Consider the following 26,746-nt stretch of genomic DNA (forward strand, 5'->3'; position numbering starts at 1 on the left):
CACCGAGATGCAAGTTAGGGGAGACTGCCTCCCAAGGCTTGGGAGGTCTGGGTGGATACCAGAGCTGACATGCATCCTCAGATGCCTGACAAGTCAGGCGTTGACCTCACGGCCTGCTGGAGTGAGGGAGAGATGGCTTCCAGCCGACCTTCCTCTAGAAGTCAGGTTGAATCCTAACCCCTTGCATTTACCACATGGAGACCAGAGCAGGGCCAAAGGTTCCCCACCTCCCCACCCCTGCGCCCTAATCTCCTTGGGCCAGCTGACCAGAGAATGAGAAAGAACCAAGAGACAAGTCACTTAGGCCCAACTCTTTTTTCTTTTTTCCCTTTAAAAAACAGCAGTATCAAAGCTCAATAAAACTTTTGAAAAATAAGATAATTTAAAAAGAAGAAAAAAACAGCATTATTGATATAATGGTGGACTTAAAACGAACCGACTGTCAATTACTTATCCAGCAAAGGTGGGTTTCTTCTGGATCAGACCAGAACTGCAATCCCTGACTTACAACCATGGTGAGCCATGAGCAAATCCTGCCCACAGCATGGGAAGAAATAGGCTTCTTACAGGGGGAGCTGGGAGGGCAGGAGCAAACAAAGAGCCCTTGGCTTCTCATTGGCTGAGTCCTTGCCGGGAAAGGAGTTTTTTTCCTGTTGGGCTCTGCTATCAGCATAGGATGTGAGAGCGTCCCCTTCTGCTCTTCCAACTCAATTTGAGATTTCTCAAATTTGTTGATTTTTTTTTTTTAACAGTATACCCATTTTAAGTATATAGTCCTGACAAATGAACACACCCCTGTAAACAACACCATAATGAAAATATAGACCATTTCCATTGCCCCTAAAAGCTCCCTCAGCCCTTTTGTAGTAAATCCCTCCCCACAGCTCAGCCCCAAGCAACCACAGATATGCTTTCCATCATTGTAGATTAGTTTTGCTTGTTCCAGTGTTTCACATAAATGAAACTTGTTTGCAAGTTGAATGAATGAATGACCTGTATCAGTAGTTTATTCCTCTTTACTGTGGTTAGTATTTCATTACTATAAATGTTGGTCTGATACAACAGAATTGTTTCCTCTATTACCCGATGATGAACACTTCAGTTATTTCAACTTTTTTTTGCTGTTATGAAAAGAGCCAAGTTTCTTCTTTTCATCTCAGAAGGTAAATCCTTTCTATGCTTACAGGCAGGAGAGAGGAGAGACTGGAGTGGAGGTTGACTCCAGCGCTGCCCACATGTTAGGATGTACCAGAATCACCTAGAGTGCTGTGAAAACACAGATGCTGGTCTCCACTCCCAGAACTGATTCAGTAGATCTGGGGTGGGTCCAGAATTTGCACTGCTCTCCAGGACTGCTGATGCTGTTGTTCCAGGGACCGTACTTGGAGAACCACTGATCTTGTGGGGTCTCCTGAAAAAATCAGGAGGACGGGGAGGGGGAGTGACCCATCCTGTGGTGCTGTACTCATCACAAGGCTCATTTACACACAGCCCTGATCACTCTCAGACACACATAAGCTTAGGATGGTTTGTCTTACAGCTTTATTGAGGTATAACTTACATTCCACAGATTCACTTAGGTATACAATTCAGTGATTTTTAGTAAATTTATCAGTTGTGCCATTGTCAGCACTGGTCTAGATTTAGAACATTTACATCACTCTAGAAAAATCCCTCCGGCCAATTTACAGTCATCCCTGTTCCCATTCCCAGACAACCTATTTTGTCTTTATAGACTTGCTTTTTTGGACATTTCAAATAAATGGAATCATGCAGTATGTGGTCTTTTGTGTCTGGCTTTTTAATTTAACATAATGCTACCCTTGGTCCTCTATGTTGCAGTAGGTATTAGTACTTTAAAAACACTACTAAATAGTGTCTTATTTAATTGTATGGATTCATTGTTTAATCGCATGGATAGACCACATTGTCTTTACGCATTCCTTAGTTCCCGGACATCTGGGTTGTTGTTTGGCTATTATGATGAATGCTCCTTTGAATATCTGTATACAAGTCTTTGCATAGACATATTTTTCCATTTCTTTTTCAGTACATACCAGGAGTGGAATGTCTGGGTCATAAGGTAAATTTATATTTAACATTTTAAGAAACGGCCAAACTGTTTTTCAAAGTACCATTTTATAATCCCACCAATGATGCAGAGTCCATTTTCCCTAGATATGTTATCGTTGTTTTTTACTGGGACAAATACAAGATAATTTGAGATCAACCTGTACGAAGAAATGTATTCAAAACACTGTTCATTAAATACTTTAAATGCACATACAAGAGTGTAGAAACATGTTTCTTGAGGCCGGTTTCGGTCTTGTCTGTACATTAGAATCATCTGGGGAGCTTTGAAAAATTCTGATGCCAGGCTATGTCTCAGACAATTAGAACAGAGACACAGTGGAGTGAGTGGGCAGGCATGAGGACTTTCAGTGCTCCCCAAGTGAGTCCAGCGTGCAGGCTGAGTCTGCTCCTACTCAAGCGCACAAAGACAGGCACAAAGTATGTTGATAAAAAAACAGTTTGTTGAGTCACTCTCTGAGATAATAGCTCAATAGCTACAGCTGAAGCAAGACAGTGTCTCCAGAACACACTGAGTGAGACTGGAGAGGTTTGAAGGCTATAGAAATAAAAAGGAATATACCGTCTGGTTAGACAAGTCAGGAATCTAAGCACCATCTTGGATCTCTCCCTTTCCATCATCCTCCCATATCTGATCTATCACTCCCATTAACTTCCTTCCTAAATATCTTTAGAATCCACCCACTTCTATCCATCTCCAGTGATATGATCTGGATTCAACCTCTATCATCTCTTATCTAAACAACTGCGAAGCTTCCAAGTGGCTTCTTATCAACCTTCCTGGCTCCTTTCCAGCCCATTCTCGACACTAAATCCTAAGAATTCCACCTCATTCACAAACAGATCTGGTCATATAACCCTTTTCTTTAACCTTTTTAATTACTCCTCACTTTCCACTGCACCTTGACTAAATTCAAAAACCTACCCTTTGGTGCTCAGGGCCCAGTATGCTCTGGCCTGGGCATCTGCTCCTGACGCAGGGCCCCTCCTGGGCAGTGGCTTTATCCTGCCTTCTCCTCCTGGGTCCCACTGTCCCCCAGCTCCCAGCTTCTCAGGGAAGCCTCCTGACCACGCTGCACAGCTCAGTCTCCTCCATCACTTGCTCTCATGGACCCCGTGCCTTCCCCTTGCAGCATTTATACCTCAGTTTGCTTCTTTAATATAAATACCCTGGGAGTATTCTTTCCCTCTCCTGCTTTTTCTAAAGTGAACAAGAAAAGCTGTCTCTGCTTAAACTGTGCTTACTGTGTTAACCAGCCACAGAATATCAAACCACTTGTGGCAGACAAGATGGCATGATGGGGAGAAAGGGGAGGGACCATTTTAGGATCCTGCCCCTCCTTCACAACCACCAGCTTGCAGGTGAGGTTGTCTGGAGGGAGCCAGGAGGCTGACTCCTCCTCCTTTCGCTCTGCTGATGGGCCACCAGCCACCCGGCCACCATACAAGGAAGCAGATACTGATGAGGCTCATGGTGACACAGATGCACGCCCTGGAGGTTGTGAACTCCTCAGAGAAAGCTGCCAACTCCGCTTCTTCCAGTTTCAGCAGGCAATCATTTTCTGCACGATCAGATCCAGTCTGATTATCAAAGGTCCTTGGCACTATTTCTCCAGAGGCTTTGTTTTCCCAGTTTTTTGTTCTGTTTTCCATTGAATAAGGTACGGGAGCCCTCTGGTGGCAATTTGTAGAAAAATCTCATGAGCAGGAGAGAGATGCTTAGTTGGGGTGAGAAGTCTCAGTTCTTCACATTTCTTTCCTTTGCCTCCACAAGCTATTTCCAATTATTTTATCAGACATTAAAAGTAAACCAGGTTACACAGGGTTATATCAATTATCTAATGTCTTCTCCAACTTGTGAAGTCAATTTATAAACATAGATCTTAAAGAACTGAACAATTAAAAAAAGGCTTGCTGAAATTACTTAAATTACAAAAGTAAAATTAATCATTATACTTTAAATTACAGAAATACCAATTACATTTTTTTTTAAATTTTCACATCTTAGGTCTTCAATAAAATTTAAATTTACAAAAAAAAAAAAAAAGAGAGAGGACAAAAAAGTAAAGCAGGGCCATTATAAACCATCTGAACAAGAAGGCATCAGCAAACCAGTGCTTTTTGTGGTCAGGCTTACAGCTGGCCAGGCTGTGTTGCTAAACTGACCTGTGACTGATGATCTGGTCCGAGGACGTCGACTGAATCTGGCCCATGGTATAGACTGGAGACCCTGACTTGCTGCTCAAAAGTGAATGCTCTCCATGGTAGAAGGACTAAGGTCTACATAGGGTCTATTAGCATCATTCAGTTGACGCATGTATCACATTGGTATCAAGTAACTGTGTAGGGAGGGGGAGCTCTGTGCCAGCACAAGGTCTTACGGGTAGAAAGCTGGGACCAAGGGCAAATGGAGGAACAAGCCAGGTCTTGGCTATTTGCAGAGCTGGACAGTTATGAGACTCAAGAAGAACTGGGCTGCTGAGAAGGGGGTGGATGACACATCCGTCAGTGCTACTTGTTCACACTCAAGCTGTTTCATCAAACAGGAAAAGTTAAGCAATCCAGTTGCCATAGCTGGAGATGGCGGATGTCCAGGCAGGTAGAAGAAAGGATGACAACAGGGAACAGCTCGTGGTGATCGGGCTTCAGGAAAGGAAGCAGCATCTAACTTCTCAGACTGTTTCTCCAAAGGCTGGTTAATATCTATTCCTGCTTTGCATTACAATGTTTGATATGCCCCTCTTTTATTAGCTCTTTTTCATATTGTTTAGCTTTTCATTTAACTTTTTCTCTGCCTTTTAAAAGCAAAAATCAAACTCTGTATTATATTTTAAAACATTAGGGGGGAAAAAAACACATTAGGGGGAATTCCCTGTTTGTCCAGTGGTTAGGACTCCGAGTTTCCACTGCCGGGGGCCAAGGTTTCATCCCTGGTCAGGGAACTAAGGTCCTTCAAGCAATGTGATGCAGCCAATAAATAAAATAAAACAAAACATTAGGAACTCTAGGTTTGAAGAAGAATCACAAAGAGATCATGACTTTTTAACAGTTACTTTTTTGATGGAAATCCAGTCACATCTGCCTGTACTGTTAAATATACCATTACTCGGACATTCATATTCCACTAGGAACATGATATATTACAAGAGACAGAAGGACTTTTAAAACCACATTTAACTTTTAATACAAACTCTGTTGCACTAGTACAGAAATAACCCCTTCATGCACAGATAAATTTAGCATCTGCCATTGTGGAAGAGGAAAAACTATACTGTTCTTGTCTCCCCTACCCCACCCCCATACATTGGTAAATTTGAAGTAACTTATCTCTGTGCTCTCTGATGCCAAGGCAAGCCTGTCTGGTCTTTCTGGATTTCCACAAGAAAGGCTGATCTGTGAAAAGTGAAGACTAGAGACATTAAACTATGTAGAGCCATCTTTACCTGGGATTACTTCAAACTGTGCTTCGGCAAAGCTCTGAAAATTTCTTCTAGAAACCTGCTGTCTGTATGGAAAATAGTTCACTCTTTCAGTTTCACAGCAAAAAGAGAAAATAAAACCCCAGAAGGCATTTAAGTAAATGCTTTCCAATCCCACACACTGTATTAATTAGCTAACATTTTATACAGTACAACATAAACATTGTTGGCATGTTTATTTGTATGTAACACCCCTAAGCATATAGCATCTACACTCTAAGCGTATGTACAAATTCAACAAAATATCTACATATAAAAAGCTTTACTTAAAATTAAACTTGATGCAAGTTATGAGAAACCAATTTATTGGCAAATGAAACTGAGCATTCCTTCAACCATAGGTTGTTATAGAATTTCATATGTGGAAGGAAACCATTTGATAGATATTATTTATGAAGCTGGTAGAATATATATGCTTATTTTCAAAACCACAGATGTAATCCCTTTGACTGTTGGCCTTGTTAGCACTTATCAGTTTTCTTAGATTCTGCAAGGCATCCATGTAATTTGCATACACACTGTTTAATGCTGCAGAGTTTCAAAAGCTGCCACATAGGTAATGACTTAGAGAAAAATATATTCCTGTTGCTTTGCTTTATGTGCTTTTTTTTTGAAATAACTTAAAAAAAATTTTCTACCAAGTTCCCATCTTTCTTACTGAATGTGACTTGTTTTAATAGAAACCATAAGAGACCATAAAATCATCATATGCTCCAGTTGGTGATAAAACTTTTCTTTTTAGACATATGGGGGAAAATGCTCCTTAAAATAAATTGTCTTCATTTTACTGTCACAGTTCCTTTTTATACCCCAACATTGCCATCTTCATGAACTCTGCCTTTTCCAAGTGACTTTTAGACAATGACAATAATCTAGGAGTTGACTGTACCAAATGATATAGAAGGCAGTATGTTGTGGAATGCTTATCATCTGAAGGCACTGCATATGTCTTGCCCTGTGCTTTCTGGAATAATTTTGGAAATTTAATTGGAGTGATCTGTTTGAGATTCTCTTGGTCTGGCACAAGTGCCAAAATGCATTGCGATACACATCGTTTATGCCTAAAAATCACAGACCAGAATGGAGAGAGGATGTAAAAAGTAGAACACTGTACCAATATAATACCTTGATGATTAAGAGGTCAATGGAGTAAGAGGAGCAAAGAGCAGGTAAGAGAGTCTCAGTAAGCATCAGCAAATGTACCTGTCATAATTAACTCATTTAGCAAGTATATATTGTACATATGGTTCCTTACAGTCTCCCAAAAAGACTAACGACAGCTAGACATAGAGTCACCAATTTCACGACAATGTCCACAAAGACATTGAAGTTCTAGAGAATACTACAGTAACACTCTTGACAATGAAAACGGAATTCCTACTTAGGGGTTCAGTGGAGGAGAGTATCAAACAAAGTATCAACCCATGTTTGATTAGCATACACAGGTATATCCTTTAAAGGTGTAGCATTTTTCATGCAACCTATTGAACTGTATCCCAAAGTGGGTAGAAGGTGATCTGTTGATGACGTTGTATCATTTTTTTTTTTTATCAGTTCTTAGGAAATCAAGATGACCTATGTTGAATGAAAAAGTATGCACTTTGCACTGCAGTTCACATTAAGATATCATTTGACTGAGTTACGTTCTTGCTTTGACAGTTCTCATCATATGAACACCCAGCAGCACATAGACTTTCTGCCTCTATGTTCATAGTATGAGAAGGTGGACAGACAAGTGCTTATTAAGATAAACATTTGAGAAAAGTTGGATACTGGCAAAGAGCTCACAAATCAGACAAATGAATTCATGGCGTTGACAGGAGATGGTGCCTCTGAGCTTTCGTTTCCTTCAGCTGGTTCTTTCTCTTTCTTACCACTGTACTGTCCGATAAAGGAGCCGTCCTCATTGAACTGGCCATTCACTCCCTCTCCATAGTCAACTAGGCTATCATCGCTATCTTCCTTTTTCACAGTCCTGTCTGAAGGTGTTCGACTGCCTTTTTTTAAAGGCTTGTGGTCTTCCGCATCACTGGAAAAAGAAAGATAAAACATGTTCGTCGAGATGGGCCCTTAGGTAAAATGCTTGGTTCTCAAAGATCAGGCATGCAAATTATGAGGAAGCATTTGGCGCCCTGAGCTTCTCTAGCCCAATCTAATCGCCAGGTGGCCTTCAATGACCGGAATGTGGTTGGAATGAAAGTAGAGTGCAGAAATGGTTTAATCATGAAGTCTTCGACAGGTGGATGGCTTCACAGGGTGATGTCAATATCAATGACAGATTCTGGCCCCTGATTTGGAAGCAACTCAGAAATTGTCACAAGCATTACCAAAAGAATAATTGAAAAAAGTTGAAAATCATCACTATTTTACTAGAATTCAAAAGGGTGTAAAAGTTTATGGTAGAGAAGTTAGTACGTTAAACTGCATAATATCTCTGATTCTTTGGATATGAATGGAGAATGATTTTGGTTAAGTGTGAAATATGGATTTTTGTTTTTCTGAGCAAGAAGCAAAATCCTGCATCTCAAATCATTGTGTTATTGAGTGCAGGCCAGACTTGTAAACTTGAACCTTACCTTTCAAGAGACCTACACATTCCATTAAAGGGATGCAGAAGAAACAAATGAAAATAGCCTAAGAAAAAAAGCAAAATCCTTATACTGATTGCATACAGTATTATTTTTGATTAGTTAATGGGTAAAGATTTATTAATTTGGAAAGAAACATAATTTAACTTCAGGGCATTACATCTGTACTATTAGTAGTGTGTTAATATATTCTGACAAGTGTGAGTGATGCCCAAATGTAAAAGCCAGTATCTCCTGCCCTCTTCTTTACCCTACTATTCCCTTCTCCCCAGTGTGTTATGCAGCTGATCCATATCAGATGGTAATCTGAGGAGTGCAACTTAATACACATGTGTAGGACTCTCTATATATCTGCTTATGTCTCTGTTAAACCCCTAAGTATAACATCTGGAAGTAGAAGAGTAATTACTATATTTAAGAGCATTCACTCAAATGGTCATATAACTAGGTATGCACGCTGACCTAGTCCTTAACAGGTAATATTTGGTTTAAAAATAAAAAGGAAAAAAAAGCAATGACATATTTTGTATTCTTTCAAAGAACAAAAATGGGAAACATAAACATTAGTTTAAAAAAATTTGAAAGATTTCATGTAAAAGAGAGGCCCCTGAGCTGTAATATTTCACCTAGCAACTTGTGCTAGGACTTTACTATTCCCTTTCCTTTGAAAAATAACTTCTTTCTAGCCAAGATACAAATATTTCATGGTATATGGATATTCTGGCCAATAATTCCTACTAGGGTCTCCAGTTTTTCGCCAAGAAGAAAATTTCAAGACTGGAAAATAGTATTGGCTTTACATGACATTGATATATGCTATTGAAAATTATCTGTGTTAGCAACACACAAGTGCTTGTCACAAACTGAATAAATGATATTATCACTGTTGTTAGTAAATAACCAGGGAGGAATCACAGAATTTTGTAATGGCCTGTGTCTGGGAAATGTCAGGGGACATAGCAGCCAGTCTCCAACCTGGTACAAGAATGACTTGCACATTTTTGGAATTTAATCATTAGCTTCTAAGCTGTGCTTGAATACTTCCTGTGAGTTATTGCCCATAACTTGGTGAGAAAATTCCACTGAAGAATTTAATGATGAGCAGAATTTTGTTACCTTGATCCCAACTATTAATATTATTCTGCTTTAGAGAACTAATGTTCCAAGGTGTACACTCCAGGAAATTCTAGTCTATGACATTTCTTTGATTCATCCATTCACCCATCTATCTATCCACCCACCCACCATACATCTAATAAATGTTCATTTAGTGCCTACTCTACGACAGGTTTGAGTCACTGGAGATATAGCAATAAACAAAACAGACTAAAACCTTCACTAAGTTTACTTTTTGAAGGGGAAAATACAGACAATCAACATATTTCAAAAATTAGTCACAGAGTGTGTCAGAAGGTGATTAGTTCTATGGAAAATACAGAGGTGAGTAAAGAGAATGGAGGGTGTCAGGGGAGGGGATGGAAAGTTGACATTCAAGTAGGATTTCCAGAGACGGCCTTGTTAAGAAGTGATATCTGATCAAAGACTTAAAAAGAGTTGAGTTAGTCAGGTAGACAGCTGGAGGGAGAGCCATTATGACGGGTAAATAGTTCAGATGCCCTGTAGGAGGGCAAGCCTGTTCTAGGAATGGAAAAGCAGCTTGGGGTGGGAGAGGGGGAGAGGGGAAGAGAGGGAAGAGAGAGACTGAGATTAAAGAGGTGATAGATCAGGTCATGTAAGGATCTGTCTCACTGAGACAGGAAGTCAATGGAGGGAATTCAATGGATGAGTGACCTGATATGATTTACATTTTTAAAGGATTACTGTCATCAGTATTGCAAATAGCCTACCGTAGAGGGAGGGGTTGGTGAACTACACCAAAATTGGGCTGTGCTCATTTATTACGTATTGTTTATAGCTGCTTCAGTACTACAACAGAATTGTAGAGTTGCAACAGGAACCATGCAACTTGTTAAGTCTAAAATACTTATCGTTGGACCTTTTACAGAAAGTTAGCCGACTCCTGCTCCAGGGGGCCAGGGAGATTACTGTGATAATTCAAGAGTGAGAGGACTGTGACTCGGGACAGAGTGGAACACTGGGCTGGTACAAAGTGGTATTACAGACGTATTCTGAAGACTGCACCAATAGGACTTCCTGATGGGTTAGATATGGAAGAAACAGAGAAAAAGACAACACCAACATTTCTGGTTTGAGTAGCATGAAGGATGGAATTACCCTTACTCTGGAATGCAGCATGTTTGGGCTAGAAGACTGGTGGTCCGGTTTTGGACATGTTCAAATTTGACATGTCAGAGGAACCATTCATTTTGTGAGATAGTATAACACTATATAACACTGATATCTAAAACCAACAAGAACAATTTGAGAAAGTAAAAGTAACATTACAGGCTAATTTCACTTAGGAACACAGATGAGAAAAATCTCAAAGAAATCATGAGCAAATAGAATTTAGCAATTGGCTAAAAAGAGAATATAGCATGACCAGGTTGGGTTTATCCCAAGAATGCAAGCTTATTGTAGTATTAAAACATGATGTATAGAACAGTCTTTTGGACTCTGTGGGAGAGGGAGAGGGTGGGATGATTTGGGAGAATGGCATTGAAATATGTATAATATCATATATGAAATGAGTCACCAGTCCAGGTTCGATGCATGATACTGGATGCTTGGGGCTGGTGCACTGGGATGACCCAGAGGGATGGTATGGGGAGGGAGGAGGGAGGAGGGTTCAGGATGGGGAACACATGTATACCTGTGGCAGATTCATTTTGATATATGGCAAAACCAATACAATATTGTAAAGTTAAATTTAATAAAAAGAACAATAAAAAACAAAAAAATAAAAAAAAACACCAATTCATGTAATTCACCATTTTTGCAAAAGAAAAAAATTTATGATTATCCCAGTAGATTTAGAAAAAAAAGTTTTATGGTAAAACTTTACCATAAAGGTAAAATCTGAAGAAAAGATTTAGGAAAAAAGTTTCATTCACAATAAACTTTAATATACTAGGGACAGAAGTGTCTTTCTTAAATGTCTCTATAAGAAACCCTGAGTTAATGTCATCCTTGATGGTGAATGTTGAAAGTTTCTTGTTTAACATCAGAAATAACAATTCTAATAAAAACTGAATTGGAAAATACTAAGTGACATGATGAGAAAAAGAAATAGAAGTCATATATATTAAGAAGAAGAGAACCATCATTATTCATAAATAGTATGATTACATACATAAAAAATTGGAAAGAACCTATAGGCAAACATTAGAATAAAAAGAGAGCTTAGTAACATTGCTTAGTATCATATTAGCATAAAAGTAAGTTTGATCTAAGTACTTACAAACAATTGGAAAATGAAAATTTAAAAATAATTCCATTTAGGATACCACAAAAATATAAAGTAGATAAGAACAAATCCAATAAAAATATGTGTAAGAGTCCCATGAAGAAAATGAAACCTGCATTCAAAGCTATTGAATAAGAGGTAAATAAATGGAGAGATATATCATAACCATGAATAGGAAGACCTCTGGTAACTGTGTTAACTTTCTTTACGTTGCTTTTTAGATTCAGTTTATTTCCAGTAAAAACACAGCAGGCTTTTATATGGATCTTGGCAAGCTGATTCTAAGATATATAAGAACATGAAAAGAGTCAAGAATATTTAAAATTTCTTGAGGAAGAATCACAAAGTTGGAGGACTTGACCCACTAGCTATCAAGACTCACCCCAAGCTACTATATTAAGACAGTTTAGTTTTGGTGCAGAGATAGACAAACTTCTGAGTGGAATAGAATATCAGACCCTGAAATGGAAATACAGGAAGATCTTTTTGTTGGTTTTATTCCTACATCAAAAAATTTTTGACATTATCCTATTGGAAAATCTGGGCTTCACTGCTGGCTCAGATGGTAAAGAATCCACCTGCAATGCAGAAGACTCTGGTTTGATCTCTGGGTTGGGAAGATTCCCTGGAGAAGGGAATGGCTACTCACTGCAGTACTCTTACCTGGAGAATTCTACGGACAGAGGAGCCTGGCAGGCTACAGTCCATGGGGTCACAAAGAGTCAGACAGGACTGAGTTGCTAACACACACACACATTGGACAATTTTTTTTTGTAGCAACATTTTTTTTCATTAAAAAAATTTATTTATTTTTAATTGGAGGATAATTGCTTTACAATGTTATGTTGGTTTCTGACATATATCAACATGAATCATGCTATCATAACTGGGACAACTTTTAAACTCCTATTTTCCAACTATTTCCTGGTAGCAAGAAATATAATTGACTTTTACATTATTTTTTTTTAGGTAGCATTACTGAACTCTCTTATGAACTCTAATATCTTCCTACAGATTTATTTGGATTTTTACACACATAATCGCATCAGTTATGAATAATGGCCAGCCAGTAAGGGGCTCCCCAGAAACATCCTTTGCAGTTTAAAGGCCACACGTGTGTGCTTAGTCGCTCAGTCGTGACTGACTCTTTGTGACCCCATGGACTAGCTCCTCCATCCATGGGAATCTCCAGGCAAGAATACTGGAGTGGGCTGCTGTAGTGGGCGAGAATCTATAGCAACATGGGCTGTGCTCAAAAGACATGAAGTAAGGAAACGGGATATTCTACTCACAGAGTCTTTCCAGGAAAAGCTGTTCAGAGGCAGCTCAAGATCTTTTAAAGACATGTGATATAATGTCCTACTTCAGGAATTAGAATCTGGTTAAATGAGAAAACTATTTATGAGGCACCAGCACAGCGCCTGGCTTGTGAACAGTACCTAACAAATGAGAGTGCCCATCCACCTGCCATCACACCTCTTGGCTCCACTCCAGACTCCCTGCCTCAGAGAGACTTTTTCCTATGAAATACCTTGTATAACACATACACTTAGAACTTTCCAGATGAGATGGGTGGTGACAAGTCTGTGATGAAGCTCTGAATGAATGCCTGCCTCTTTTCAACTCAAAGATGAATTCTCTAATGACAGAGTAAGTCAACTGCTTTTGACATTGTGCCAAGGGAAGCTGCTTGGTCAAGTTTCAGTATGAAAGGGTAGTTTCCCAAACAAGAGGAATTTAGAAGCTACAGAAGATCATTGAAAAATCATATCCTTATTTAGCTATGTGGTATTTAAAGCTTAAAAAAATCCATCCATGTTTTTATGAGAATTTTTTAAGGACAGGAGGTATCAGATGTTAATTCTTAGCCTGGAATGGCAAAGATGAACAAGTTCCCCAAAAAGTAATAAAATCATCCTAAAATAGTACATATAGCCACAAAATATGTTTTTGATACATATAATCATATCAGTCATGGATAATGATTATCTTTATAAGTTGTGCAATGGAATGGAACCTTTAAAACTCAGCTCCTGCATTACTCCCTCTGGGACAACTTCTTGTGCCACCTCCTTCAAGGCCATGAACTTGGCTTTGGCTTCCTGTCCCTGCTCCCTTGGCACCTTGGCTGTATCCCTTCCCTTCCAGTGCACTCTTTACACTATGCCCAGATTGTCCTTTTACTTCCCTGCATCCCTCCCTCGACCATTAACTAGTGAGATAAGAGTCTATTGGTTTTAAAAATCTCCACAGCTTAGAATACAGTAGGCACTCAATAAATACTGGCTGAATGAATTCATTGTAAAATAACAATAAAAGAGTGTGCATTTTAGAAATTCTTTAAAATTCCAACTTTAACTTTTTTTTTCATTTTTTTTCTTCATCAATTTTATGATGTCAGACAAAGCACTGGAACCAATTCTTTCCTTCTCTTACCCTAAAGAATCAATTTTAGAGAGTTCACTTTTTAAAAATAGCTGTGCACACAGAAAGTATCCATTGAATGCCTGCAAAGTAAAAATGCAGCAATGATGAATACATCTGTGATCACTAGGTCTGATTCTCCTGTGGTCACCACCCTACCATGGTCAAATCACACTGCAATAATTTTTGACGTTCACAAACCAAACACTCCCTCTAAAAGTCTGTCACTGTTTATACTGCTCATGATCAGTTTACGTCTCTGAGCAGAATAAATCTAAAGTATATATCAAATGCAATATATGTGCACATCATCTGTGCCTCACGAACATGGGTTAGCATGTGTGCAACAGGGTCATGTTGACATGACAAGACTTCCCTGCCAAGAGCCTCCATCAAATACCATGGTCACATGGCTTATGACCTATGTTCATTCTGGTTTTTAAAGGGATGGATCTAAAGAACAAAAAAACACTTACACAGTTGGTTGCATTGTTTCTCTGATTTTTCTATATGTTAGTAAGGATGCAGATCCTACTATCTGTATAATTAAAGAAACAAACAAAGAAAGCTGCAGGCTTCCACCAGAGGGTGACTGTTTGGGGGTGAGTGTTGGAGTGAGAGTACAAGGTTACAGCATATGCAAAAAAAAAAAAAACCCCATCAAATTTGGCCATTGAAGTTCCATCCTTTTTGCACTATGAAATACTCCCTGGCTCAGAGCCAATCACATAGAAATGGCTTCATCCTCAAGCATGAGAATAAGCAAACCATCAACAGAATTCATTAACATTTAGGCAATAGTCCTGATTTTGTGTGTGTCTGTGTGTGATAGAATATTAATTTATTTTCAGAATGAAAAAGAATAAGAATCAATAAATAATACAGAGCTCAAAAACTTCTAGAAGGTGCAAAGTAGACAAGGGACTTGTAATTTTCACTCTTGTGACATTTAAGTGTATTATTTAAAATTCTATAATAAACAGTTGAATCCATTTTCATTCATGTGACATCTAAGGAATGAAAGGTTTTTTAGTTTCTCCTAGTAGAAAAGAAACCAAAGGAAAAAAATTCTCAGGTCATGCCAGGAAGTTATAAGACAAAGCCACATCGGTAGCAAAGGGTGGCTGGGTGTTTTGGGAAGTGATTTCACTTGTGGGATTGTCCTTATGAACTTTCAGCTTCAATGAAAAAAAATCACTGAGTTGTGTTTCAGGTTTAAGACACCTGTCAAAACCTTATCTCCTTTGGCAATTCGCAGATCTATAGAATTTCAAGGTTTTTTTCTTCACACATGAACCAATGAGTTTGTTTTTAATAAACCCAAGGGAAAGTCTTTGTCTTCTGAGAAACTCAAGGCATTAGCTAAAAACAGCTATTTGAAAATGCTTCACAAACATACCACATATGAATTAACACCAAGACAAAGAAACATGACCAAAGAAATATAAACACAGTGATAATGAGGCCAGTAACTAAATACTCACTATGTTCTGCTCTGAAACCCCAAATCACATTAAAACTCATTGGTAGATGGTTTATAAAGGAGCACAGAAATCAAAGAACTAGAAACCTTCAGAGATTCTCTCATACTTGAACAACTCTGTTATTTTAGAGATGGAACAAACTGACACTTGGATTAAATGCCATATCTAAAGAAATCAAAGGTAAGGGCTAAGTTGACAGCAAAACTAAGTCTCTTGATTCCAGATGAGTTCACATTCAACCTAGATTTCAATCATGTTTTAATGGAGTAGGCAGAAGAGGGACTCTGAGAAAGCCTTACTACAATCGATCATGGTTTCACATAACTATAAGAGAAAGCTGACATTTGAGATGCACAGAGTGAGCAGTATGTTGCCAGATTCATTTGGGCATGATAATGTAGAACAGAAATCCATTACCATGTGAAGAATATATGGAGAGCAATAGTTTGTTTTTGGTTTGTGCAGATACATAACTTTTTCAGACTATATCAGAAATTTGGCTTTATTACAATAAACAGTGGTGGAGAAGGCAATGGCACCCCCCTCCAGTACTCTTGCCTGGAAAATCCCATGGACGGAGGAGCCTGGTAGGCTGCAGTCCATGGGGTTGCTAAGAGTCAGACATGACTGAGTGATTTCACTTTCACTTTTCGCTTTCATGCATTGGAGAAGGAAATGGCAACCCACTCCAGTGTTCTTGCCTAGAGAATCCCAGGGACGGGGGAGTCTGGTAGGCTGCCGTCTATGGGGTCACACAGAGTTGGACATGACTGAAGCGACTTAGCAGTAGCAGCAGCAACACATATCTTGGGTAGAATTCTAGGTCATAGGAACACTAAAAATAACAAGTTGTTTAGTAATTCTGGACTCTCTTACTTTACAGGAGAAATATGCAGGAGAGTGAATGAAATCAGCAAAGATTTCAACTCATTCAGTGTTAAGGCCTGGCTGCCCTTGGCTGCGACCCTTTGCAGGTTGCTTTAATGCATTAATATTACTTTGTGGATGGACCAGTGGGGATGCTGAATGAGGTTTTCATACCCTTTCAGCCTTGTAGTCAACATCTGACATCAAGACAACCCTCACTAGACGTTTTTCTGTATCCTAAGATGCAGAATTCTGAAGTTTTAAAAATCATAGTCACCTCTTCTGGAAAGGAGATTACGATGAAAGATGAGGTGCTGAGACACACAGGCAAAGCACTTATATCTGTGTGGAGACTGGTGTGAATCCAACTTTGTAAAAAAAAAAAAAACAAAACATAGTTTTTCTCAGTCAGTTCTCATATTTCTTACCCTTGGCTTTATTTTGCCCCTCGTGATGTTGACATGGTCATACCAAAAATGAGCTCTAGAGATAAGCAAAAATGAATACACATATCTTATTTATAAATATCATCTGGCAGTCACAAATAGTGACACATTTTATTTTACCTAAAAGCCTTTTCTTCTGGCAAGAGAGAACCTCAATACTGGCCCCGTGCATATTTAAAAGATTATATAATCAAGAGGCTTACAGAAAGAAAGAACAAGGTGTAAAAGCATTTTTGATTAATAGATACATTCTTTTTGGAATACCAAAATCCCAATGTTTTAACTGAATAAATATATCTTTTGTTTCTGCTTTTAAACATATCTAAAACAATAATTTATCTCTCTTAAATACCTATACCCCTAGGCAAGAAAATCTTTGTTTAAAGAAATCTTTTTGTTTTTTAAAAAAACTATTTAGCACATAGGTTACATTACATTTGTCCTTAATGATGGAGCCAAGCTAAGAACATTTTATTTACCAAAACCCTGTGAATTAACACACTGCCTCCAGGGCTGTGATATTTCTTAATAATTAAGAGCTTCTAAAATCACCATTGAAGTGGTCATTGAAGTGAAGTGAAGTCAAAGTTGCTCAGTTGTGTCCGACTCTTTGTGACCCCATGGACTGTAGCCTGCCAGGCTTCTCTGTCCATGGAATTCTCCAGGCAAGAATACTGGTTTGGGCAGCCATTCCCTTCTCCAGGGGATCGTTCCAACCCAGGGATCAAACCCAGGTCTCCCACATTGCAGGCAGATTCTGTACCATCTGAGTCACCAGAGAAGCCCATGAATACTGGAGTGGGTAGCCTATCCCTTCTCCAGGGAATCTTCCCAACCCAGGAATCAAACCGGGGTCTCCTGCATTCCAGGAGGATTCTTTACCAGCTGAGTTACCAGGGACGCCCTCCTAGCCATCATTTTATGATTAATAGGAAGGTGTACAGGAACCTGTTTTGGTAAAAAAAAAAAAAAAAACCCTTCTAATCCAGGATGAAAAGAGTAACATCAGTTTTACAAAAGCACTGCTTGGAGGATGACAGGGATAGTTTGCTTTATAATGCAGGTTTGTAGAGTACTATTGTTTTAACTCTTATTGTAACACTTGAGCTTTTCTATGTTGATCAATTATAGCAAGGGTTTCTGGAAAATAGGCCAGAGTGGGAGACGCTCCATCTCCAAACCTATTAATACAAAGGCAATTTATAATGAAAAAGTAGGATTTTTTTTTTTTTTGGTCTATGCCATGCAGCTGGTGAGAACATGGTTCCCTGACCAGGGATAAAACCCAGGTCCTGGCAGTGAAAGTGCCAAGTCCTAACCAAAAGTGAGATTACTTTAACTGTGAGGGATGTGTAAACATTTATACCCGGAAGTGTTTCTTAACTAATTTTTGAGATAAATAAGCAATTCCAGGCAGAGCATGTTCCTGGCTGAATCCCATTCTAGGCATGACTGAGTATGGTCTCTGCGCAGGGCAGGGAGAATGAAGGGCGACTAAGAAGCAGGGGGCTCACCTGTATTCTCCAAAAGTGCCATCATCTTCCTTCATAGGCTGGATTTCAGGATCTGCGTGGGCATCTTCCTTTTCTTTAACTAAAAAATTACCAAAAAACATTATTATCTACTGATCCTGTGTTTCCTTATTCAAAGTCTTTAAGAGCACACTCTATGAGACATATAGCAGTGGGGAAATTATTCTATATGCCATAGATGATACTCAACCAGATGTATCATGTGGCCATCCATTTATTTATTGGCCCCACCTCCCCAGTCAGGGATCGAATGTAAGCCACGGTAGTGAAAGCCCAGAATCTTAACCACTAGGCCACTAGGGAACTCCCTATGCATATATTTTGATGTATTAGTCTCTTGGAGGTAACCTAGAAAAACAGAACAGGTTAGAATAACCTAGAATATTTTGTTAACAGATAAAGTTAACCTCATGAAAGCATTTTGGCACAAGTTTCTTACTCACTTGATAGAAGAATAAGTCTTAAGATTCTAAGATTTCCCCCTATTTTACCAATCTATCTGTTAACTATATTCATGGGTACAAGTTGCTTTGGAAATCTATTCTTTTGTAGATTTTCCCCCCTGTCACTGAAAGGGAAATGGCCAGGTAAAAAGAAAATAGAAATTCACTGGATCTATTAAATTGAAAAAAACATTAACCGTATAGGGAAAGCACTATTACACATCATATCAGGATCCAGTTCATGCATTACCTCCTTTAGAAAACTTCACGTTTTCCTTCTGCTACTGCTTGTTGGTTTTAGATGCTATTTCAGTACCTGTGACTCCTGTGAAGCCTAAGGAAGCAGAGTCACTAATATCTTCAGAGGACAGATTCATTTGCTCCTCCAAAATTGTCTTTTGATCCTTGGCAATTTTTAGGCTTCTATTACATACAAAGGGATCAGCAAGTGTCTGAACAGAAAGTCCGAATGTATGGCTCTGGGAAGATACACTTATTGTAGTCTCCGTGATGACTCTCTTGATCTCTTTTTAGTTTCACGGATTATCATACAGCATTAGAGGACAATTTCAATCTCTGTTTCTTACCTGGATATTTACCACCTTTGTTTCTTCTGATGAAGCAAACAATCAGCAAAATTAAGATCAGGAGAGCGACAGCACACATTAGACCAATGAACCAGCCCTGAGTTGCTATATCCACTTGCCGGCTTGCCATCGCTGGAAAACAAGTCAATGGTGTCAGTGCCAATGGGTTAAGGAGGAGGTGAGAAGTGTTGTAGCTTCTTGCAGCAAAAAACTGCCATGTACATGAGCTTTTCTATATTTTACATGTGGCCCCACATTGGAATCTGCCAACTACCAATCAGGGGTTACATAAATATTCAACTGGTGAAAAATCTTCAACAATTAAGAAAATTCAAATAGAGAAATCTGACTGCTAACACATTCAATGCTAACAAACCCTGCTGAGCATTGCATTCAGTTATTTTCACTATATATTTTCAACAGAAACATAGTCCCAAACCAATTAAAACATTTATTGTTTACAGGATAAGTTGTATTTACGATGATGAGAATAGAAGATCATTTTAAACAGAACAGAATGTATACATCTAATGGAGTATTTTTCTTTCAAAGGAACCACTTTCAGAGGCTAAAATACCATTACAATAATGTTGCCATTTCCCCCAAATGTTTTAGAAACTGTTAAAAAGAAAACTTTTCACACATGAAACCTGTCCACATAAGATAACCAACCTTATTACTTTATATAACATCTTGATTTGTACACAAAATATTTCTTAGATTTATTTTTCATCTCATTTGCCAGAGTTCTGAAGGCTCTAGGGAAATTTCTGAAAAATCTTATTTACCATAAAAGGATCAACATGTAATATTCAATATCACTCAGGATCCAATCCAAAAACTATTAGGTCTATCTTTATCAGTGGTATTACTGGAGTAAGTGGCCGGTTTAAAGAGAATAATACTCAATCACATGTATACAGATTAAGTTTTCATCTACTCTGAGTCAAATAATGTGAAGCCCTTTATTCAACCAATCACAGTATGCAAATCTCCTAAGAAAAACACAGAATAATTAGCATTTCCAGTACTGTTCAAAAGTGTCAATCAAATGGGACAAAGTGCAGCATCAATGGCTAATCAGAAAAGCCCTTGAGAATTTGTTTCAAGACACTGGTATAAAATTTTTTAAAACCTTGATTTTTTCCCCCTCTTTTTACCTTAATCAAGGTAAAGGGTTTTCTTTTTATTGGTAAGAATGCCTGTATATCATTCTTTTAATTTGACTGGATTTCTTCTGAATCCATTAACATGGTTGGGTTAGGTGAATGTGATTGCTGGATGCAGAAAGAAGCATGGTGACAAGTATCCCAGGCTACTGTATATTGCAAAAACAGCACCTTATTGCCGTTTTTCTCCACTCAAAGGATAGGGAGAAAAATGAAATGCTTAAAACCAAGTGTGAAGAGGAATGTGAAAAATTATGTGGATGTGTGTTGAAGAAATAAAATGAGAAGTGAAATACATTCTTTGGAATATGAATCAAATTGCAGGTAGCCGGTCCCAGTAGCCTCTTGGGCCTCACTGGGTGGAGGGCTTTTGAGTTGTATCATCACTAGATACAACTGAAGCAGGAGTGTGGGCAGGGCTCCCCTTCCATACACATACCATAACCACCACGGGGAGGGTGAAGATGAGGATGATGATAACGAGAACTGACATTTTGAAACTTACTCTACTAGGCACTGGACTGAGGGCAAAATCTCATTCAGTCTTCACAAAAATCCTCTGAGGCAGGCATGAGGAATAAACTCAGGCTCGGAAGGGTAAAGACCTTGTCTGAGAGTCAGAGCTTCACCCAAGACTGTGGATTCCAAAGAATATGGTACCAGCCATTGCTTGCTACTGCTATAATGCACTGGTGTCCGGGCATTAACTCTGCAGAAGTCTTTACAAAGAATAAAACGCTGTAGGGACTTGCATCTTTTAAATATTTTAAAAGTCTATCATTACACATACTCTGGCAACATAGTTCTGTCAGTTTACACATGGTCTCCGATTGAGTACATTTTCTTCAAAGCTGAACCAAAAATTAACTGATGTAAGTCTATGGAGCCTTTGCTTGAAGTTACAGAGTCTTTGTTTGTAATATGCTTAATGCTTTACAGTCCTGTAATAAATACTATCTACATTTACATTTTTCATCTAATTATGTGCAACTGATGAGGGCAAAATGCAAGAAGATACTGAAGTATCAGCACAGACATTGTCTTAGGAAGATACTGACTGTCAAAACTGAACTGCCAATTGGTGGTTTGTGGCTACGCAGCTATGCACAAAGTGGAAATGTTTCTTGACAGCTGATAAAGGAACCTCCAAGTTGACTTTGTGTTTTGCCCCTGTGTCTAAAGAAAAAAAGTATGTCTCTCTGCCCCATTTATTTAAGACTGGGCAGATACAGGATGTTAAGAGGTGCATATGTGTGTATGCTCACACACACATTCAAGTGTACCAGAAGTTGACATAAAATAAAAATTATGTAAGTGAAAAGAGCTTCTACTGATTTCCCATCCACATGAAAAGGAATATGAAGTCCAGAATGACTATAAGAGACTTTAAATGTTACAGGACATTCCAAAATCATCTTAACTAAAATGCACATATTACTACAAATCCAAGTCATGGCCACCACTGTGCATCTCTCTCTCTCGCACACACACATATACACAATGAAGGCTGTGAGGTTTTTTTCTTCTTGAATAAGAGTTAGTAGGATTGGGTAGGAGAGCAACAGAGGATTGTCCTTTTATTCAAAAAATTTACAGTAAAAATCTATTCATGTATTAGTTGAATAAACCATATAGCAATACATTAAACAAATAGACCTAAAGAATATGAAAACAGAAAAGAAACCAGATACATGAATGACTTTGTTTCCTAGAAGATCTTAACAACAGTCTTCTCTAATCATTGTTGTCTCTAAAATGCACATATTACTACAAATCCAAGTCATGGAAACCACTGTCCATTCTCTCTTCGCACACACAAATATAACAATGGAAGGTTTTTTCTTCTTGAATAAAGTTAAGGATTATAGGAGAGCAAAAGGATTGTCCTTTTATTCAAAAAATTTACAGTAAAAATCTATTCATGTATTAGTTGAATAAACCATATAGCAATACATTAAACAAATAGACCTAAAGAATATGAAAACAGAAAAGAAACCAGATACATGAAATTGACTTTGTTTCCTAGAAGTTAGTCTTAACAACAGTCTTCTCTATCACCTTGCTTGTTGTCTCATGTTTAACCTGTGTTCTTTGGGAGCAGGTCTTTGAGGAAAATGTCCTTGAGTACTTAGGATCATAAAATAAGCATGGAAGACAACAGACTCACAGACTTAGGAAACAAACGTATGGATACCAAAGGGGAAAGATGGGAGGAGGGATAGATTGGGAGTTTGGAATTCACATATATACACTACTATATTTAAAACAAATAACCAATAAGGACCTACTGTATAGCCCAGGGAACTCTGCTCAACATTCTGTAATAACCTAACTGGAAAAAGAATAGATACATGTATATGTACAACTGAATCACTTTGTTGTACATCTGAAACTAAAACAATATTGTTAATTCAACTATACTCCAATATAAAATAAAATTAAAAAATTTTTTTTTAAAACATGAAAGAAAAAGAGTGAGATAAATGGCTATTTTTGAAGAATCCATTATGTATAAAAGTGACCTGCTTAAGAGTTAAAATAGTTAGAAATGTTTAAAAAGGGAAAAAAAATTACTTTGGTCAAAGTTTGGAGGCAGTTGACCAAACAAACAAACAAACAAAAAACCAGAACCCACTGGGGGAAAAAAAAACCAAACTGTTGGGCCCAGTAAATTTCAATCTGTTTTAAATCTTTTGTGAAAGAAGAGAAGAGACTCAGTGATTGGGGGAAAAAGGTGAGAAAGCAAAAAAAAGAGGTAGGAGTCTTAACAAACATGCAGGTAAGAAGCACAACAGCAGGATATCATCTCTAGCCTTGTTTTTCAGTGTGTGCCATAGGAGGAAATTATGAAATAGACCTTAGGGACTTCGCTAGTGGTCCAGTGATTAATACTTCACTTTCCAATGCAGGAGAGTTCAGGTTCGATCCCTGGTGGGGGAGCTAAGATCCCACATGCCTTATGGCCAAAAAACCAAAACATAAAACGAAGTAATATGGTAACAAAAATCAATAAAGACTTAATAAAAACGGTTCATATCAGACAAATAATCAAAGAAATAGATCTTAAAAAACCAGTATCAAAGAAAGAGACGGTGTCACGCTAAGAAGAGTCACGAAACAAGCACAGGTGAAAGTTGAGTCTAGGCTTCTAAAATGAACAGAACTCAGAGAGAGAAGCAACTCATTCATATGAAGAATTAAGAATTCAGCCAGGGTGCTATGTTTCCGTGCCAGGCACTAGCATTCGCACCTTGAAATCTAGCTGGAGGAGTGAGAATCAAGAGTAGCAGATCATGAACTCTACAGTTCATCCCACAGCCCTACAGGATAGACAGAGAAACTAGGAGGACCAGCAAGCTGGATTAACAGCATCTGGCATCCTAGAGCTAACATGTTAAGTAAGGTCACTGCGGTTTAATGGATGTTTATCCCCTTAACAGGGAGGCCTGGTGTGCTGCAGTCCACGGGGTTGCCATGCAGAGTGGGACAGGACTGAGTGACTGAACTGAACTGAACTGATTCTCTTAACAGTTACATTTACATGTCAAAGGTGACAATAGCTGGTTGTGGCCTTATCCTATTCTCCATTGCTGACACACAAGAATGGCCCACCCCTGAGTGCTCATCTTGAAACTTACTTGCCAGCTGCTGCTATTATTGTAGGTATAACCACATCAAAGACAAACTGTTTTCTAATGGGTTTTGTTTGCTCTCTGTCCTAGAAAATGCCGTAACTTGATTTTGTGGATGGAATCTAATTCTAGCTAGATCTGCAAAGTAGGAGTACACTGGGACCATGAAGGGTCCAGAATAGATGGAAAGACGTTCCAAGAGCTGAACAGAATGGTCATTTTTGCTGCTGTTGTTTTTGCTTATTTGTTGGCCGTGTGGGATCTTAGTTCCTTGACCAGGGATCAAACCAGTGCCCCCTGCACTGGAAGGCAAAATTCTTAACCACTGGACTGCCAGGGAAGTTCCTGAAGTGGTCACTTTGCAGACAACCTGTTCCCCTTGGGATGTGGGCCTCTGTGGCCTTGAATGGTGGGTGTTTGTCAGTTCAGTTCAGTTCAGTCGCTCAGTCGTGTCCGACTCTTTGTGACCCCATGAATCGCAGCACGTGCGTGTAGAGAGAGCTTATTCTTGGTGTTGAAAATATGAGCTCTCCTGCACTCTAGCTGGGTGATAGGGCAGGCCCTTCACCTCTCATTACTGGTTGTTGACATGGGGTGGAAGTGGGTAATAACAGTCTCCTTCACAAGATTGTTGTAAGGACTGAATGAGAAAAGCCAAGAAAACCATTCACCTAGTTGAGATTAGCACTGAATGAATGCTAATACTAGGGCTGTTACTATTATTAGCCTCCTAACTCTATATGGACAGATTAGATAATTGAGCTTTTAGTATTTTGAAATTAAAAGTTCTCAGTAATAAAAAACACCTTGTCCTGCTGGCTGTGAATGGCAATTCCTCTTTTAATACGGAATTTTCCTAGAACTCTGTACACTTATGGATATGAAAGTACAAAGAAGAGAATAACAGAAAAATATTTTTCCTTAAGCATTATGATTTTAGCATATGAATATTTTCATAAGGTATTTTAATACTACATTTATTTAATATGTTCTTAAATATTACCTATAGTTTTTCTTTTTTTCAAACCACTCATGTTCTTTTCTAAATTAGAAGAAATGAGTTTAAAAATCATGAGGCTTGGGTAAGGAAAGACACACAAAAAAATACATATTTTCCTATGGGTTCTACAGGAAATGCCACATTTCCCCAAGAATGCATGAAATGAGTGAATATAACATGATTTTATGAATCATAAAATGAACACATACCACACAACCCTTTAAATTGAAGCAAATGGGGATTATTTTCCATCTTATGAGGAAATATGGATATTTTTACATCTTACAAGAACATTTTTCTTTATTTTAGAGACTTTAATGTTCTTGTGTATTTTGATAATATTCACCTAACTAAAATATATACAAGCAGTCAAATATGGTATGATAATGAAGTACACGAATATAATAATTTTTTGTTCTACAGCAGTTTAATATTCTTCAAATCAGTTGTCACACAAACTGCAGAGTTCGGATGGATTACAGTCCATTTTGACATTAAAAATTGTGACTTTATCAATGAGCTGTTTCAGCTCTAAAGCATTTCAAAAATTCTGTTCTAACTCTGAGGGAAAGTTGAGACATATAAATGATGTGAAAAATTGAGTCACCTAAATCATGTAGGTTAAGAATCATATTTACCTCTGGTTTTGTAATGGTTTTGGCAAAAATGTGATTAGAAGGTGATTTCCTCAATTCTGTAATTAATTTGATATAAAGGGCCAAAGACAATTAAAAACCCAACTCGCCACCCAACTGGGCCCCACAGACATTCTCAGCCCTACCCACAATACGGCTCCATCAGCCTCCCATCTCCAACTGGAGCACTGGGTGGCTTCACTTCTGACTGGGAGCCAGAACTGGTGTGGTGTGCACCTCACCTGGGCCTGTCTCAAACACATCCTCTGAACTCACAAAACCAGAGTCCCCCTCAGCACCAACTCGAACTTTGTATGCTGTTCCTGGCATTAGACCCTTTAACCCAAAGAAGCTCCGAGAACCATTTACAATTTCTCTCCTCCATTCTTCTTTGCCTATGGAAATTTTGCAAAAACAACACATTGGAATGTTTTAAGGGAACGGAAGTCATTTAGTGCTTTGAGAAAGGAAAATACACGTTATAGGCAAAAGACAAAATGTAAGGTGCTTCAGTTTATCATTTTAGGTGATATAAGTTGAGTTGTGTCAAATAAATCAATGAAAATGAACAGCTACATGACAACGTCCTCAAAGAAAAATCAACTGGATATCAGATGACATTTTAACTGCATATATACCCACTGGATTAAATCTTTTTAACACAAAGGAAACTTCTTGATCTTTACCTTGCCTTGTGAAACTACTGAATTTCTCTAACGATATTTATGAAAAGAACTGTAATACATTAAACAGCTTGATCCAACTATGGAAAGAACTGTTTTTTTTTTTTTTTTTTTATTCACAAGACAAATCTTTCAGTAAACTTAAATGCCTTAAAATTTACCCAAGTTATAGATTCAACCTTTCTCAAGTACTGGTGTTTCTAAACTCATAGTTTTTTTTTTTTTTAATATTTACTTGCACAATAAGGGCCTAAACAGAAAGTTGAACTATATTCAACATTTTGTCACAAACATTCACTGGCCACCCAGCTCATTAAGT

At 38.2% G+C, this 26,746-nt stretch overlaps 1 protein-coding gene across 2 annotated transcripts in view; it reads right to left on the reverse strand.

Annotated features, from left to right (window-relative positions):
- Window positions 1–1,525: 1,525 nt before the first annotated feature.
- NRCAM (neuronal cell adhesion molecule) overlaps window positions 1,526–26,746 on the reverse strand; it is a 319,780-nt gene continuing 294,559 nt past the window's right edge. Inside the window, exons 29-32 of one of the 2 annotated variants that reach the window (XM_061414005.1) lie at window positions 25,987–26,139; window positions 19,309–19,440; window positions 18,261–18,339; window positions 1,526–7,599 (exon numbers count right to left, since the gene is read on the reverse strand). In XM_061414005.1, coding sequence (XP_061269989.1) covers window positions 7,362–7,599; window positions 18,261–18,339; window positions 19,309–19,440; window positions 25,987–26,139 — 602 coding nt within the window. In that variant the 3' untranslated portion in view covers window positions 1,526–7,361. The remainder of the gene's footprint in view (window positions 7,600–18,260; window positions 18,340–19,308; window positions 19,441–25,986; window positions 26,140–26,746) is intronic. The other variant, XM_061414004.1, reaches the window with a different exon arrangement.

Source organism: Bos javanicus, chromosome 4 (assembly GCF_032452875.1).
Source record: "Bos javanicus breed banteng chromosome 4, ARS-OSU_banteng_1.0, whole genome shotgun sequence".
Lineage (NCBI taxonomy): Eukaryota > Metazoa > Chordata > Mammalia > Artiodactyla > Bovidae > Bos > Bos javanicus.